Source organism: Phyllostomus hastatus, unplaced genomic scaffold (assembly GCF_019186645.2).
Source record: "Phyllostomus hastatus isolate PE091 unplaced genomic scaffold, TTU_PhHast_1.1 phas_scaffold_182, whole genome shotgun sequence".
Lineage (NCBI taxonomy): Eukaryota > Metazoa > Chordata > Mammalia > Chiroptera > Phyllostomidae > Phyllostomus > Phyllostomus hastatus.
In genome coordinates this window covers 5,661,590-5,676,977 of record NW_025334013.1, presented here as the reverse complement: position 1 = coordinate 5,676,977, position 15,388 = coordinate 5,661,590, and the positions used below count along the sequence as shown (strand labels likewise).

General features: G+C 40.2%; 1 protein-coding gene across 8 annotated transcripts in view; it reads right to left on the bottom strand.

The window, feature by feature from the left end:
- The window catches only part of KIF1B (kinesin family member 1B), a 133,330-nt gene that overhangs the window by 48,380 nt on the left and 69,562 nt on the right, over positions 1–15,388 (bottom strand). Inside the window, exon 21 of one of the 8 annotated variants that reach the window (XM_045859768.1) lies at positions 6,578–11,354. The exons of the other annotated variants lie outside the window; for them this stretch is intronic. Coding sequence (XP_045715724.1) covers positions 9,867–11,354 — 1,488 coding nt within the window. The 3' untranslated portion in view covers positions 6,578–9,866. Of the gene's footprint in view, positions 1–6,577; positions 11,355–15,388 lie in introns of those variants that run through there. 8 annotated transcript variants of the gene reach the window in all.

Below are 15,388 nucleotides of genomic sequence, written 5' to 3'. Positions count from 1 at the left end.
GATGGGACAATGATATCAAGGAAATACCTTTGATTTTAGGAGATATAGTTAGAAGTATTTAGGAGTAAACTGTCATGTCTTTCTTACTTTCAAATGATTCAGGAAAAATATATACATATGGATATACAAAGATTCACTATATTATACTTTTTCAGATTTGGGGTAGCTTTGAATTGTTTCAAAATAAAAGAGGGGACTCCCTAAAAAAACCTGTGTTATATGGGATTCTTCAAACAAAAAGAGAAAGACTATTTATTGGTTTACCTACAAATCATTAGTTGAAAAAAATGTTAGTGTCTTGAGGAACTTTTGTTTTTTATTTCCCCTCATTATTTTATTGTAGTAGATAAAGCACACATAACATAAAATGTACCATCTAACCATTTTTAAGTATACAGTTCAGTGGTATGAAATACTTTTGTAATGTTGTATAACCATCAACACCATCCATTCCAGAACTCTTTTCATCTTGTGAAACTGAAACTATACCCATCAAATACCGACTGTCCGCCCCCGGCACCCCACCCCACCCTTTCCCCCAGCAACCACTCTTCTACTTTCTGTCTATGATTCTGACCACTCTAAGTATATATTTTAACTAGGATCATATTGACTTTTAAAAAAATATATTTTATTTATTTTTAGAGAGAGGAGAAGGGAAGGAGAAAGAGAGTGAGAGAAACATCCATGCGTGGCTGCCTCTCCTGTGCCCCCCGCTGGGGACCCGGCTTGCAACCCAGGCATGTGCCCCGACCGGGAATCAAACCACCAACCCTCCGGTTCGCAAGCGCATACTCAATCCACTGAGCCACACCAGCCAGGGCCAATTTGGGCTTTTTGTGACTGGCTTAATTTTAAAGTTTCTTCAAGAATAGGTCTACAATCTAGTCAAACTACCAATGAAAACAAAATCTTTAGATTCTGACAGTTAATGCTTTAATGGCATTAAAGTGACATAAAAAGACTTCCTGTAACACTATGAACTTAAAACTTTAACTGCATTTGATGAGGGAAAATTTCTAACTGCAGTTGTAGCTCAAACATCAACACCATTTCCTGAATTGGCCTCCTCTTCCTCAGAGCGAGCTGCATATGAGCTTCCAACAAGGACATCTTGTATGTCACCAGAAAAACTCTAAGTGTTGAATTTTCCTATAATAAATGGATAAAGATTCAGGTGCTATTTAGATTCAGATACTATTGTTCTGCAGATTTCATGGTCAAAACTGGGATAATTATGGAAAGCACGCTAAAAATAATATATTTATCAGGAGCCTTTTGTATTTATAAAAGTTCTAGCTGGTTCAATATGTGTCCTATATTTATAGAGGCACTGCACTGGCTGTTCCCTCTTCTAGAATATTCTCTCTCCAGAGCCCATCCTTGTGTATAGGCTTACTCTGTGGCAGAACTGCTCTAAATGTTTCACATGGATTATCTCAGTCTGCCCAATAACCCTATGAAGATGGTACAATTATCTTCATGTTAAAGAAGAAAAAGATTTAAAGAAATTAACTTTCTAAAGATCAGAGTTAGCCAAGTAGTGGAAATGGGATTTGAACCCAGACAACTGGACTTTAGACCACACTCTTTTAACCACCATCCATCATCTATCCATTCATTCATCCATCCATCCATCCAGGCAATGAAAACCCTTTTCACCCCTGCTATGTGTCAGATGCTAGGAATACAGTGGTGAGGGAGCGAGACAATAAATAGTAAACAGACATTATACAGCATGATTTCAGCACAGAGAAGTGCTACGAAGAAAGGTAGATGTTAGGGGTTAACAGGGAGAAGAGAGGAATGAGAGGAATACTTTCAGATTAGGTAGGTAGGGAAGTCTCTGTGTAGAGATAACATTTAATCAGAGATCTAAGCCAACAGGCTGAGATCTTGGGGAGGTAGGTGTTATTCCAATCAAAGTAGAACTAACAGTAGATATTGGGTTGGCCAAAAAGTTCCTTTAGTTATTTTCCATATGCTGGCTCTAGTAGTGCTTAGTTGTCTTTAACTGTGTTCGAAATAACTTGGTTAGATTGTATTGTGACGGCTGCCATATCAGTGTGCATTTAAAAGAAACTTGTCAGGTAGAGGGGGCCAAAGGGGGGAAAAGTTGGGACAACTGTAATAGAATAAACAATGAAATAAATAAAACTTATAAAACTTGGTGAGTTTTTATGCAGCCATTTTAATATTCAAGATGGAAGAAAACACATTTTCGGCATATTATTATGCTTTATTATTTCAAAAAAGGTAAAAACACAACTGAAACACATAAAAAGATTTGTGCAGTGTATGGAGAAGGTGCCATGACTGAACATGTCAGAAGTGGTTCACCAACTTTCTTGGTACTATTAACATTTTGGCAAAATAATTCCTCACTGGGGGGCTATCTTATGCACTGGAAGATGTGTAGCAGCACCCCTGGCCTCCACCCACTAGCAGCCAATAGTGGGCAATAGCTGACATACTCAAAATATCCAAGGCAATAGTTACTGGTGAAAATGAAAAATCTTTTATTTTACAGAAAAAACGTAATGGACTTTTTGGCCAACCCAACATGTAGGACAGGGTGACAAAACCTGCTTCACAGAGAGGAACCCTCGAGGATTCAATGTGCTGACACCTGTAAAAGGTTTACTGGCTCAGTACACGTTAGTTTTATCTTCATCCTCATCTGTGAGAACAGGGACAGGAAAGCCACAGAAATGCGTGAAAGAATGGACAGATACAGAAAGAGCCAACGCCTGTGGCCACGGAGACCGTCGAGCAGCTGTCATGGGGCCAGAGGAAAATGAGAAGCCCAGTGTGCAAAGTGTCCCAAGGAGTAAAGGACAGGCAACTGTGTCGAACGCCAGACGCAGTAAGACAAGGACTGCGACAACACCCCCGGCATTGTCACTGCGAGTATCTCTGGACCCTGGTAAGAGTGGCTTCAGTGGTAAGGTGGGAACAAGAGTCTGACTAAAGTGAGTTCAGGCAAGAATGGGGAGAGGACACGATAAAAAGACACAATGGGACATCGACGGGTGGGACGTAAGTACAGACAACTCCAGAATTCCTATGAGAAGAAACTAAGAAACAAAATGACAGCTCACAGGGAACAGGGACTTTTGGGGAACTTGTGAAATGAAACCATGTGTGCATGCTGGCAGGAAAACTCCAGAAGGAGAGAAACTGAGGTTGTAGAAGAGAAGGGGTATGTACAGTGAGTCCTGGAGAAGGTGGCAGAGATGGGGTGCAGAAACAGGGCCGGGTAAGGGGGGAGCAAGGCCAAGTGTGAGTGCGGGTGGCGGCAGAACTAGGAGTGGGAAGAAAGGGAGGTTTTCTTCTGATGGCTCCTTTCTCCCAGTGAAACAAAAAAGATCATTAGCTGAGAGCAAGGAAAGGCCACCTGACATTCCCTGAGGCGCCCAGCTGTGAACTTTCAGAGCACCCTGCATTTTCTCCCCCTCATCTGGCACAAACGTACTGTGTAACTACTGCTGTGACTCTCTAATAGCTGCCTCCGCCACAATTCTGTGAATTTCACACGGCCAGGGACCTGTCACTCACCACTGAATCACCAGCATCCGGCACACAGCGAGCTGTCTTCCAGCTCAGACGCACAGTCATGCATTGCCGTTCCAGTGGGTAGTTCTCTGAAAGGGACTGCTTCCTAGATCAAGGGCCGGCAAACAGCAGCCAGGTCCAAACCCAGTTCTCTGCCTGTCTTCCTAAACAGTCTGAACTACTGGAGCACAGCTCTGCCTGTTCCTTTGCATGCTGTCAGTGGCTGCTTTTCTGCTATAATGGTAGAGTTGCACAGGTGCAACAAAAGGGCCCACAAAGCCTCAACTATTTCCTACCTGGCCCTTTACAAAAAGCTTGCAAAACCCTGTTCTAGACCAATGGTTCTCAAAGGTGGCTGCTGATACAGCAGAATCCGAGTTACCTGGGAACAGAAATGCAAATGTGACCAGGCCCCATCCCACACCTCCCGAGCTAGAAATGTGGGCAGTGGGCCCAGCAATTTGTGTTCTCTTAAGCCCCTAGGGAATTCTGATGCACAGGACGGTTTGGAAACCACCCTTCTGGGCAATGTGTACAGAGGAATCCTGAAGCAAACAAGACAGTATTCCAAGTAAGTTCACACTGTCACAGAAGAACCAGACAAGTCTACAGACTACTACACGTTATCACGATGGGAACAGCGAGAGCTGGCCTGGGACAGGACAAGGGGCACGTGAACGCAGACCTGGAACAGTGAAACATGACAAGAAAGGATCCCAGCCCCGAGGAAGTGCAAAAGCCTACGGGGAGAACAAGGTTGGCATGCTGAAGGAACGGAAGTCCCGAGTGCTCACAGTGTGAGGATGTTAAGTGATGAAGTCAGAGAGGCAGGCAAGGAGCCAAAACATGGAAAGGCTTACAGGCTACGGTAAGTTTAGATTTTACATACATACAGACAACAGATTCCTGGTAACCAGAGAGCAAGGGGAAACGGGGGTTGGGGGGGAGCGGGGAGACGAAGAGGGGCAAAGGGCATCAAATATAGGATGATAAAAGGAGACAAGGCTTCAGGTGGTGAACACACAACAGAATATACAGACATCATACTAGAAAGTTGTATACCTGAAATCTGCGTTATTAACCAATGCTATCCCAACCAATTTAATTAAAATATAAAGTTCAGATTTTAAAGTGCAATGGGAAGCCACTGGAGGGCACTGATTAGATCTGATGTTTTTAAAAGATGATGCTGGTTGCTGTGAACAATGGAGTATATGGGTGAAGAACAGAAGCAAAAGAGACAAGTAAGGCAGCTTCTGCAATACGCTAAGTGACAGATGACAGGGCCACAATTAAACAGGGCATCGTTGAAGGAGCTGGTATTTAAGGTAAAATCACCCTCACCATTCTGGGTTATGTGGTTCAGCTGTTTTTTATATTTGAGGCTTGGCTCCTTTTGCTAATAACATCTTCCTCTTTTAATGGCAGATTAGCAAGCAACGGTCAGGAGACATCAATGACCCAGTTCTCGTCAACACCTCATCTTGCACACCACCAGCAGCTGTGCAGACACACTCTCAGGTCTATCCTCCTAGAGGTCCCACAACACCTCTTCTCAAGACTGAGCAGCTTCTATTTTCTCCCAATCTCTTAGTCCTGTCTTGGCCTCATCTACTTTATTTTCCAACCACATTCCAAGCAAGAGCTTTCATCACCTCGTGGCTTGTATGCACAGGATTTACCCCACCTACAAGCTAATTTGATTCTACCTGCAAATACTCTATCAGAGTCTCTCGTTTCCTCCTGGTTTTGTTTGGACAGCCGTTTCTCACGTAGTTCATACTGCAGCTTCCCGACCGGAGCAGTTGGCTTTGACCTTCAACCCATCCTTCAACCCAAATTGTGGTCATTTCTAAATGGTGAATTCAATAATGCAATCTCCCTGCATACAATCATTTGGTAGCTTCCCAACAACACATTTAACACAAATAAATGTTTAAGATAAAATCCCAACTCCTTAGCATGCCAGGATCTGGTCCTTGTCCACCCAGCTGCCCTCCTCTCTTACCACCCCTGACACGGCTGGTGTTCTGACCACCCCAAGTTACTCCGGGTTCCCTGCACCTGACATGCTTCCTCCCGCCCCTGCCATCCGTCACCTGGGTAAATTCCCAGTGGTCGTTCGGGACTCTGCTCTGGGCTTAGGGCTTGGTCCCTCAAAACCTTTCCCCACTCTCCCTGTTCCCACCCTGTGCACACAACTGTCGCTGCACGTACACTGGAATCATCTGTGTTGCCCTAGTAGTGGTCAGGTCTTGGCAACTTTTCCATCGGTTTCTCCAATAGCAGAAAAATACAAAGTAGCTGAAGGGAAGAACGTGAGGCCTGCAGCAAATTAATTCAAGCATAACATTTCTCTCAAGTACCAAATTTCTTTTTTTTTTCCCTAAAAACTCAGGAGGAAAAAAAACTCACATGTATTTTTCCGCTACTCCACAATGTATGGCTGTGTTTTTCAATATAAAAATGTCATATCCAAATGTTCAATAAGACTGATGGTCCACTCTAGAAAAATCTGTTCTGTCCTGTTTTACCTCTAGCAAAGCACCAACACACTGGGTGGAGAAAGACAGTGGTTAAAGAAAATAATAGAAAAGTTAAACAGTTACTCAAAGCTTTTTAAAAATTTAGTTCCTATCCTAAGGAAGGGAATTACACTTTTTCATTTTTAAAAGCTTCAAATCAAGATTAATTTTTAAAAATTGAAAACAGAGTTTAAGGTAAACTCAAATAAATCAGAAAGGGATAATCTGATTATCACCTCAACTCTACTAGAAAAGTTTTTAAGTAAAATGTAGCATAAAGTAGAGGTTATAGATCCCCTTTAAGATAAAATTCTAATAGAAGAGGATAACAAAAGCAAAAGCTTAAGCAAATCAAGATCATGTAGAATTTTTTTTTTTTTAAATTGGCTTGGAATCACCTTCCAAAGCAAAAGCAATAAATCAAAGTCAACATCAGGCCTATTAGCATCACCCTGTTTCATTCTTCCCTTCCCCCACATCAGAGAGAAATCACACTCTTAAAAGATAAATTCAACTTTTATTGAATGAAGACTTTATTTTTTTAACATTACAAACTCTCCTTTTCTGATAAGGAAGGTCTTACACTCAGAAACAATCTTCAACCATTTTTTTTTTAAGAAAAAACCCCACTGTTCATTAATAAGATTTTACAGTAATGATGGGAGGAAACCAATACATTTCACAACCTAGAGTGGTTCAAACTACGTATCTAGAGCAGATTATCAAATCTCGGAAGAATGACATAAACTGGAGAATTATGAAAACTGCTCATAATGCAGAACATGGCTCTAACAGTATAGAACAAATGCTTTCTTTGCATCGTGCCTCAGAAGGCACCTTCATTAGGGTAAACCAGGACACGGCAGCTTCCCCTCCTCCCAGTCTTTCGTACAAATCATTAAGGCAAGTCTACAAAGCACCAGTAAGGCACAGGGGTACAGCAGCGGACTAGAGGAAATCTACGTAACTTCCTGTAGTCTAATACAGACACTGGTGTGGCAAACTCTGTTTTGTTTTGTTTCAGCATCAACCTGCACCTAAAGCATAAGAGGTCACTTCAAGTCACTTCAGTGGAATAAACAATACTGCACCGCATTTCTAGTGAAAGAAATGATACCGAGCACTACTAAGAATTAGAAGCAAACATGTAAGGAAAAGCCCTTTGGTTTAGACTTATTAGATAAGCAGAATGTCTTTGACTCCCCAAGGAATACCATTCTGGTTTGTGAAATTATACCAATTAATTAGGACTCGTCTACATTTTCGTTATTGTCAGATCATTATATGATTTCAATAGCAAAAACATTTGTTTTCATTTCACTCTAATAGCTAGGAATACTTCAATAATATAATAATGGGTTAATGATGACCATTTATTTCTCTTTGGTCTTGTATTTAAGCTTGGGGGGAAATACTGTCAAATTAAAAAACAAATGGCAACATAGGCTATACCAACAGTTCACAAAAGCATGGCGCTAGTTACTTAGTAAAAAGAGTCAATGAAGTATTTTTAAAAACACGACCACATGCTCTCAAATGCATGAATTCAGGGACATATGTAGCAACCAATCACACCTTGGTTCATTTCTTCCTGGTCATCTGAAATGAAGGGCACCTTCTGACACCTAAACGTTTCAGCAAGATGAGGGTGCCTTGATCAGCAGATGAAGCACAAACACAAACCTAGTTCTTTAGGGTATCAGTTTGGGTGAAGTGCTTATCACAACCCACAACTGCAAAGGAAAATACTGTGTTACTTTCCATTCGAGTGTCATACCAGTGTCACCTGGTCACGAGTAGAAAGGCACTCCCATTGTTTGGTGGGAAAGGGAGGCACCTGCCCATAATGAGATAAAAAGGCCATCACAAAAATGAATATATATGAAAGTATCCTTAGGTTATCTCAAGTTAGGGAAATAAGAACCCAGTTTTGCTCCAAAGGTGAAAGCTGAGTAATTATTATTACTAATATTAGAAGATGATTTTTTTTGCAAGAAAAGACTCGTTAATGCATCTATGTTTAAGAATAAAGGAGGACAAACTGGGGCTTCCATGAGATGCTATGAAGTGACTGGTGTGAAGGAACCTACTGAGTACACCGAAACCTCACAGTACATGAGACCATCACCTCAATTAGTCAGCCATCACAAACATCATTCACCCATGCCTAATAATCTGCCATAAAGCCTCAATTAAAGACTAGGACTCTTCTAGCTACAAAAGCAAAAATATCCCCCCAACGTTAATTGGAAGCAACTTTCTGTGCATTAAGAAAGCATTTTCTTAGAAGCAAAGGAAAAACACTATGATTAAAAATATGTTCTAATAAAGCATAGTGCCCATACGCAAAAGAAAAGGAAAAAAACTACGTAATCACAATCTGTAAGGCTTCCTTGAATGCTAACTGCTATCTTGGCTGCAATTTTTCACACCACCTGGAAGACAGTGTTTTACTGATGACTTAGTGTGACTTGGGAATCTTCAACAATGTGAAGTCAGACAGTTAATTGCAGATGTTGCTGGCTCTTCATGCGCCTCTTAAGAAAGTTTCTGACACATTCAAGACAAGGAGAAAACTATTCTTTTCTTCTCATTAAAATCCATATTTTTAGTGTATTCTCCAGTGAGGCAAACTGAGACCACAAAACAGTAAAAATGAGGTATTGATATAATAAATGTTCATCATCAGGACTTCTCTTTGCTTGCTTGAATGTCTGTGAGCATTATCACTGGCAACCAAAGAATAGTTCATTATACAGCATCTCCTTTATTTAAATCCAACCAAAGTTAACCTATGTCATTATTTCATCATCTACTGAAAATACACAGCACACAATCATATGTTGTAGCCTTCTCCCCATGTCCCATCTCTCCGCTCTCCACCAAATGACCTCCCTATAGACTTATACATACTGCTCAGAGTATACAAGTATTTTGCTGGTGATTCTGTTGGCATGATTTTGGTGAATAGTTCAATGTGTGTATGAACTATTAAATTAAACATTAAATTTCAAAATGCAAACCACAAACGAAAATCCAGATATGGTGCCCATTTAAAGATTTCAGTATTTTGACAAATTATATAGTCAAAAGAAAAACCCTACTGAATCAGTTCTACATAACATGTAGAAGAGTAAGAGGAGGAAGTTCTGTGGAAGATCCAAAGCTGTGTACTATAAAATATGTCCAAAGACATTTAGTTTTGGCTTATGAAAAGTCAAATTATATATTTTTTAAAGTCCAATTATATGTTTTAAAAAAACACACATGGATGTGAAATCCAAAGCTGTGTCCACATAGTGTCATGTTGTTATTTTTACACTCATGCCTAACGTTTATGGGGAAATTAATAGACATTTAATACTACGTATCAAATTCCCCCTTTGAATATCTACATAAACCAAGAGGCAGACCTTTCTGGTTATCAGATCAATTTATAGGCATTATAAAAACATAACAAACTTATACTAGAACAAGACCAGTCCATGTAAGTATATTATCTAGGCACCAAGAAAGGAGTAAAATCTCAGGGGGAAAAAAGGGAGGCCTCAGTGTTTTCTCCAAAATTTCAGAAACTGCCCATTATGGTATACAAACAAAAGGGAGGTGTTGAAACATTTACCAGTGTTTTATGTTTTGACAATATTAACATTAGTTAATATCCGTAGGAACACGACATTCAAATAATGTCAATAGTAGGGACTCAAGGCCAAGGCTAGAACCAACTCAAATCAAGCTACCATCGCCTGTTTCCTCCACCAGTATTTCAAGTTTGTCCAGTAAGTTTTATACTGTGGTTTCTCGACCAGCTTTGAGATTGGGCGCCGAGAACTGTCGCCTCATCCGTGGAGGTGTTACGAACTGGCTACAGTGGTTGGATTTGTCAGTCTGCCTCTGATAAGAACTGACCGCAGTACTGCCCTCTAACTGACCTCCAGTGTTATAATTACAGTAAGACTGCCGGTGTTGATGAATGTGGCGCTTCGCCTGGAAAGTCTGCAGATCCGCAGTGGGGTGACCAGTGTGGGAGTTTAATGATTCTGAGGAGGAAGATGCCTGGCAGCGCACACTTTTTGGTTGGCCATTATTGAGAGAATTGCTTCTCCAGCGCAACTGAGGTGGCTGTTGTTGATTACTAATATGCTGCTTGCTAACTTGGATGTGATCTTGACTTCGTGTGCCCTGAGAGCCCCACGGTACCTGGGGATCCTTAGAAGCTGGTCTACCACCCTTTTCTTGGCTCTCCTCCTTATTTCCTTTCTTTCCATCTTCAGCTTTCGGAATTCTAAGCTCTATAACCTCGTCTTCCGTGATGATGATATGTGTCCCGGGGCTCCAGGAGTTTCTGTGCTTAGGGTTGCTCTTGAAGGGGAACCGGGGCTTCCGATTCTCAGGAGGGATGAACCTATGAGGTACGTTCTGCCGACGAAGCTGCTTTGCTATCTCCTGCTGTTGCAGGTTCTTAAACCGGATCTGCTCTTGTCTCATCCAACGCAGACGTCCGCGTCTGAAAGCTGGATCCCCGTTCATCAGCTGGGAAACGCGCTCTTCTTTCCCAAGGTCTCCATCATCTCCTTTCCTCACGTCATTCTCAGAGCTGCTACCGGCACCAGCACCAACGGGTTCCTTTGCTTTGTGGTTTCCTTGGGTTTTCTGTTCCTGAGATCCAATCAGTGGCAAGACTTTTTCCATTTTGAGCATTTTATTTCTTAAGACTTTTATCTCCTCGTCTTTCATGTTATTTTGCTTTTTGACTTCTTGCAAAATGTCTTCCAGCTTGTCGATATGAACCTTGAGGTCGTCTACATCAGTTCCACCTTTACCACCGGCCAGCACGTCTTCAATCTTCTCATCCCCTACACCGACGGTGTCCCAGACATCCCTGGCCACCGCCTTCCAGGAGTCCCGCTCGTTGGGGTCTTTCTTCCCGTACATGGCACAAAGCTCTTTCATCTTAACGATGGCCAAGGCCTCAATCTCCTGCCGACTGTGCCTAAAATCGTTGAGAGCGACCTCATAGCAAATCTCTTTTACAGCCTGAATCTTAAGATCTGAGACGGTGACCCACTTGGAATCTTTGCTCAGGCGCCTTCTTTGGGGTATTTGGTACATTTTAATAGGTTCTCGTTTCTTCCCGCTGCTGGGGAGGCCACACTTTTTAACAATGGTTTGCAGCTTGCTGGGAGGTAGCTTTTCTCTCAGAGAAGTGATCAGTTTCCAGCTCTCTTCACAGGACCTCTTGTCAGAGTCATCCCCGCTATCAGAGTCCGCGTCCTTTGGGAAAACAAAATCAAAAAATGGCCCCAAAATAACCAAAATTAAAATGTAAAAAATGAAAATCAAGTCGAAGAAAAGCAAGCAAAAAAGCCTTAACCAAATTTAAAAACAAAACAAACCCCTATGAAACAAAAAAAAACAAAAACCCTAAATGATGTGCAAGTCTATTAATACATATGAATATATAGATGATGATGATTATTATTACAAAGATTAGTTTGTTTAGTAAGACTAATCCAAATTTTCACTTTCTAGCACAGCTGATGAAATCTGCAAGCAAATTTCTTAGAAAGACTGACACCATGAGTGAGTCTCACTCTAAGGTCATATGAAGTTATCAACGAAAGGGCATAAAATAACATCTTCACCATCTCGAGAGAATGAAGTAAAATCTACGCCCCATCCATGCTAACACCCATGCAGCCACGTCCCCACATTTGCCTTGGTTATTGCTGTTGCTTCTTCCAGAAACTCTTTTCCCCATGAGTGAGCACAGATGCCATACAAGATGTGACGAGCAGGCGGATTAACAAAGGTTAGTAAGGCTGTAGGATGCCACGTTTTGTTTAGCTTTACTAAAAAGAGCAGCCCTAGAAAAAAGTTAGAAGATGAGAAAGTAGAAAAAGAAGCAAACAGGGATGATGTTAAAAATGCTAAGAATCTCTATTAGCAGACCACACGAGCTTCCCATAAACCAAATTGTTTTTCTAGTAGAAAAGAGGGTTTTGAAACTAGTCTTTCTATGAGTATATATTGGATTTGCTATTTTATCGTGTCATGTTACATCGACCCATTTCACTTACACGATTAGAGGTGTTATCCGGAGAACAAGAAAGCATAAAAGGATCCTTAAAGTGGGTCTGCTATTATGTTTTCACACTTAAGTCAATAAATACCTCACCTCTAAAATTTTAAGAAACAAACTTCCAGAACAAAAATTAAGCCGGACAATGCACTTTCACTAAACACCATTTCAAATTCCCCAATACTTTAATAAATACAACTTAGAGATGCTTCCTATAAAAACCCACGGAACTTCCAGCTATTTGAGAATAGCTGACAACTCTTCCTATAACACACGACGACTTTCCTGTTGATGTGAAATGGATCCACTTTAAAGTGTTTTTCCTAACCTTCTTTCTAGCTATTTTTGCACCATTACTTCTTTTTCGAAACATTTTACTTTGGCCTAAAGCAGCAGCCTGATTTTGGATAATAACCTACTCAATAACAACCAATTTTCTTAACTAACACAGGCAAATCTTAACAACATGGATCTAAACGAAGGCTACGTTGCATTTACAATCCCCTAGGATGAACGAGCTTAGGAAAGAACTTCTCTTCAGAAAATAAAAGTTCCTGAGAAAGGACGCGACTCACTAGAAAGTTCAAGCTAGCCTAGTAAATGAACATTTTCTTACTTAACAGTCTCTTTTACTTGGCTGTAATCGCCAAAATGATCTCTAGTAAAGTTTTTTAAAATCAAAACTGATAAATAGTATCTTACTTTTCATACCAGAGAGTCCCATGTACAGTTAATTTCTAGGGAACAACAAAAAAATAACCTTAAACAATGATAACAATTTGGCCCCTGAATTTTGAGTTGTTGCTACTGGTTTCCATTATTTCTATTGGTCTGTAAATGGGTACTAAACCAATTTATGACCCCCACCTATTTGAAAATTTGGCAATAAAAAGCAGATAATGCTAAATTTTATAGATTCTAGACTACTTCTTTTCCTTTTTATTTTTTAGTTTAAAAAATTAGAATGGCTCATTTTAAGTGATAAAAAGATGACTGTTAGAGAAAAAAGTACACCTGACTCCTAAAAAAGGTTTTCTTACAAATATGCAGAAACTGAGTTTCACAAAACACAAACTCTCGCTGATTTTTCCTACATAAGTGACAACTAAAATTCCTTTTCTGGGCTCCTTTTTCTTTTAAAATTGCTTAAGGATAAAGTGAATACTATCTAATTTAGGGTATAGTAAGCATTCTAATCATTGTTTTAATATCCTAATTGAAAGATAAAAGTCCTTAAGCTCCAAAATAAAACATAAAATAAATAAGAAGGTCTATATAAATCCAAAAGAACTCATATTAAATCAAGTGGCTATAATTTCCTCTCTTTCTAAAATAATCATTTTCACTCTATAGACTATGTTTCCTACGTATAGCTCAAACATAGCCCCATCACATAATGATCATCATAGTAGAAAGTCTGTATGCTAAATTTATTTGTTTATTTGTTATTTATTTATTTATTTATTTTTAAAGAGAAGGGAAGGGAGGGAGAAAGAGTGGGAGAGAAATATCGATGCATGCATGAGAGATACATCAACTGGTTGCCTTTTGCACGCCCCCAGCTGGGCACCTAGACCACAACCCAGACGTGTGCCCTGAGGGGGAATCAAACCGGTGACCTTTTGGTGTACGGGCCAGTGCTCAATCCCGAGCCACACCAGCCGGGGATGTATGCGAAGTTTCTTGCCAATATGTAAATTCTATCTTATGTCTTGTCTTGTATCTTAAAAATTAAGATATTTAGAATTCATTCATTAAAGGGTTAAAACGACTACTCAGGTCTGGCCAATCCACTAAAAGGTCCTTCTGCTTTCCTTAAATAGCAATTGCAAAGGAGGCCTCCCGGAGAGACTCTGCAAGAGGCTTATACAAATAGGAGAGAGAAGATACCCAAAACACGTGTGTAAAAAGCAAGCACAGAAAGGACCAGGTACATAATAGGGCATGACTATAAGAGACCATAACAAGTGTGACGCATATGGGGAACTATCATAACAGAAAACTCTGTTTTTTAATGCTGTCGTTATGCAAAAGTGATTACATATAATAACTATTTAAAAATATTTACTGAATAATACTTTTTTGGTATACTTTCAATATTTATTCCTGGGGCACATTCAAAATATATCTCATGGTTGACCAATATAAGATCATAAAAATACATTTCCTATTCAATATTGTTACAGCTAGATACTCCAGGCAAAATCATTAGAAATCAATTCCTCTTGAGGACAAGAAATTCAAATGGAATGCAGAGTGGGAGTGGTGGCAGGAAAGCAATCTCCTTGCTTTAAGGATCTGCTCTTAAAATCCTAGCTTGCTTTGAGATGCACAGAGCAAATGACAAGCAGAACCTGATTACTTACAGACTAAGTATGTCCCCTGGAAACTAGAATGTCTTAGAGACAATTACTTTCTCTTGTGAGTGGTCATCATCTTACTTCAGAGCCCAGATTAATCCCCAATTCTTGGTTACGGAGAACATCAGCCATCACTATTCTTTCCCACCAAGTTTTTCAACAGTTGGTCCCAGGACCAGCAGCATGGGCATCCCCAGGGAGCTGGTCAGAAGTGTAGAACCAGGTCCCACCCCAGACCTGCTGAATCAGCACCTGCATTTTCACAAGACTCCCAGGTGGCTGATGAGCACTGCTCTACTGAACAGAGCAGTGAAGCAAGTCAGAAGACTCAAGTTTAAGCTGCAGACCTGCGACTTAATAAACATTCAAGAGTAGCCAAGACAGCAATTTTTAGCCTTGGTTTCCTCAGCTGGAGGGAATATAAACTACAGGTAATACTACTCATTTTAGTGGGATGGGGGGGAGGGTGGATGAAGGTGGAAGAGGGTATAGGGGAGTATATGATGATGAAAAAAGAAAATTAAATTTTAAAAGTATTACTCGTTTTATTTATATACATATCTACTAAAGAGGGTTGTTTCAGGAATAAAAAATGATGGATGTTAAAACTTTTTGTAAATTATAAAGCACTATACAATTACAAGGCATTACTGTTAATCATAAATACAGCTTAATTATACCTGTCCTCGTTTGATCTCTCACAGACCATCAGAGGCATGTTATTAGATCATACTACATTATTAAAATAAAAGGTTCCTTTGTGTGTCATAAAACTTTTAAGCCCATAATCACACTGTAGCTAAATCTTTCTCTTTTTATTAAAACCTAAGTGCCAGCTAGGCCTCCTAAAGAGACTCTATATATAA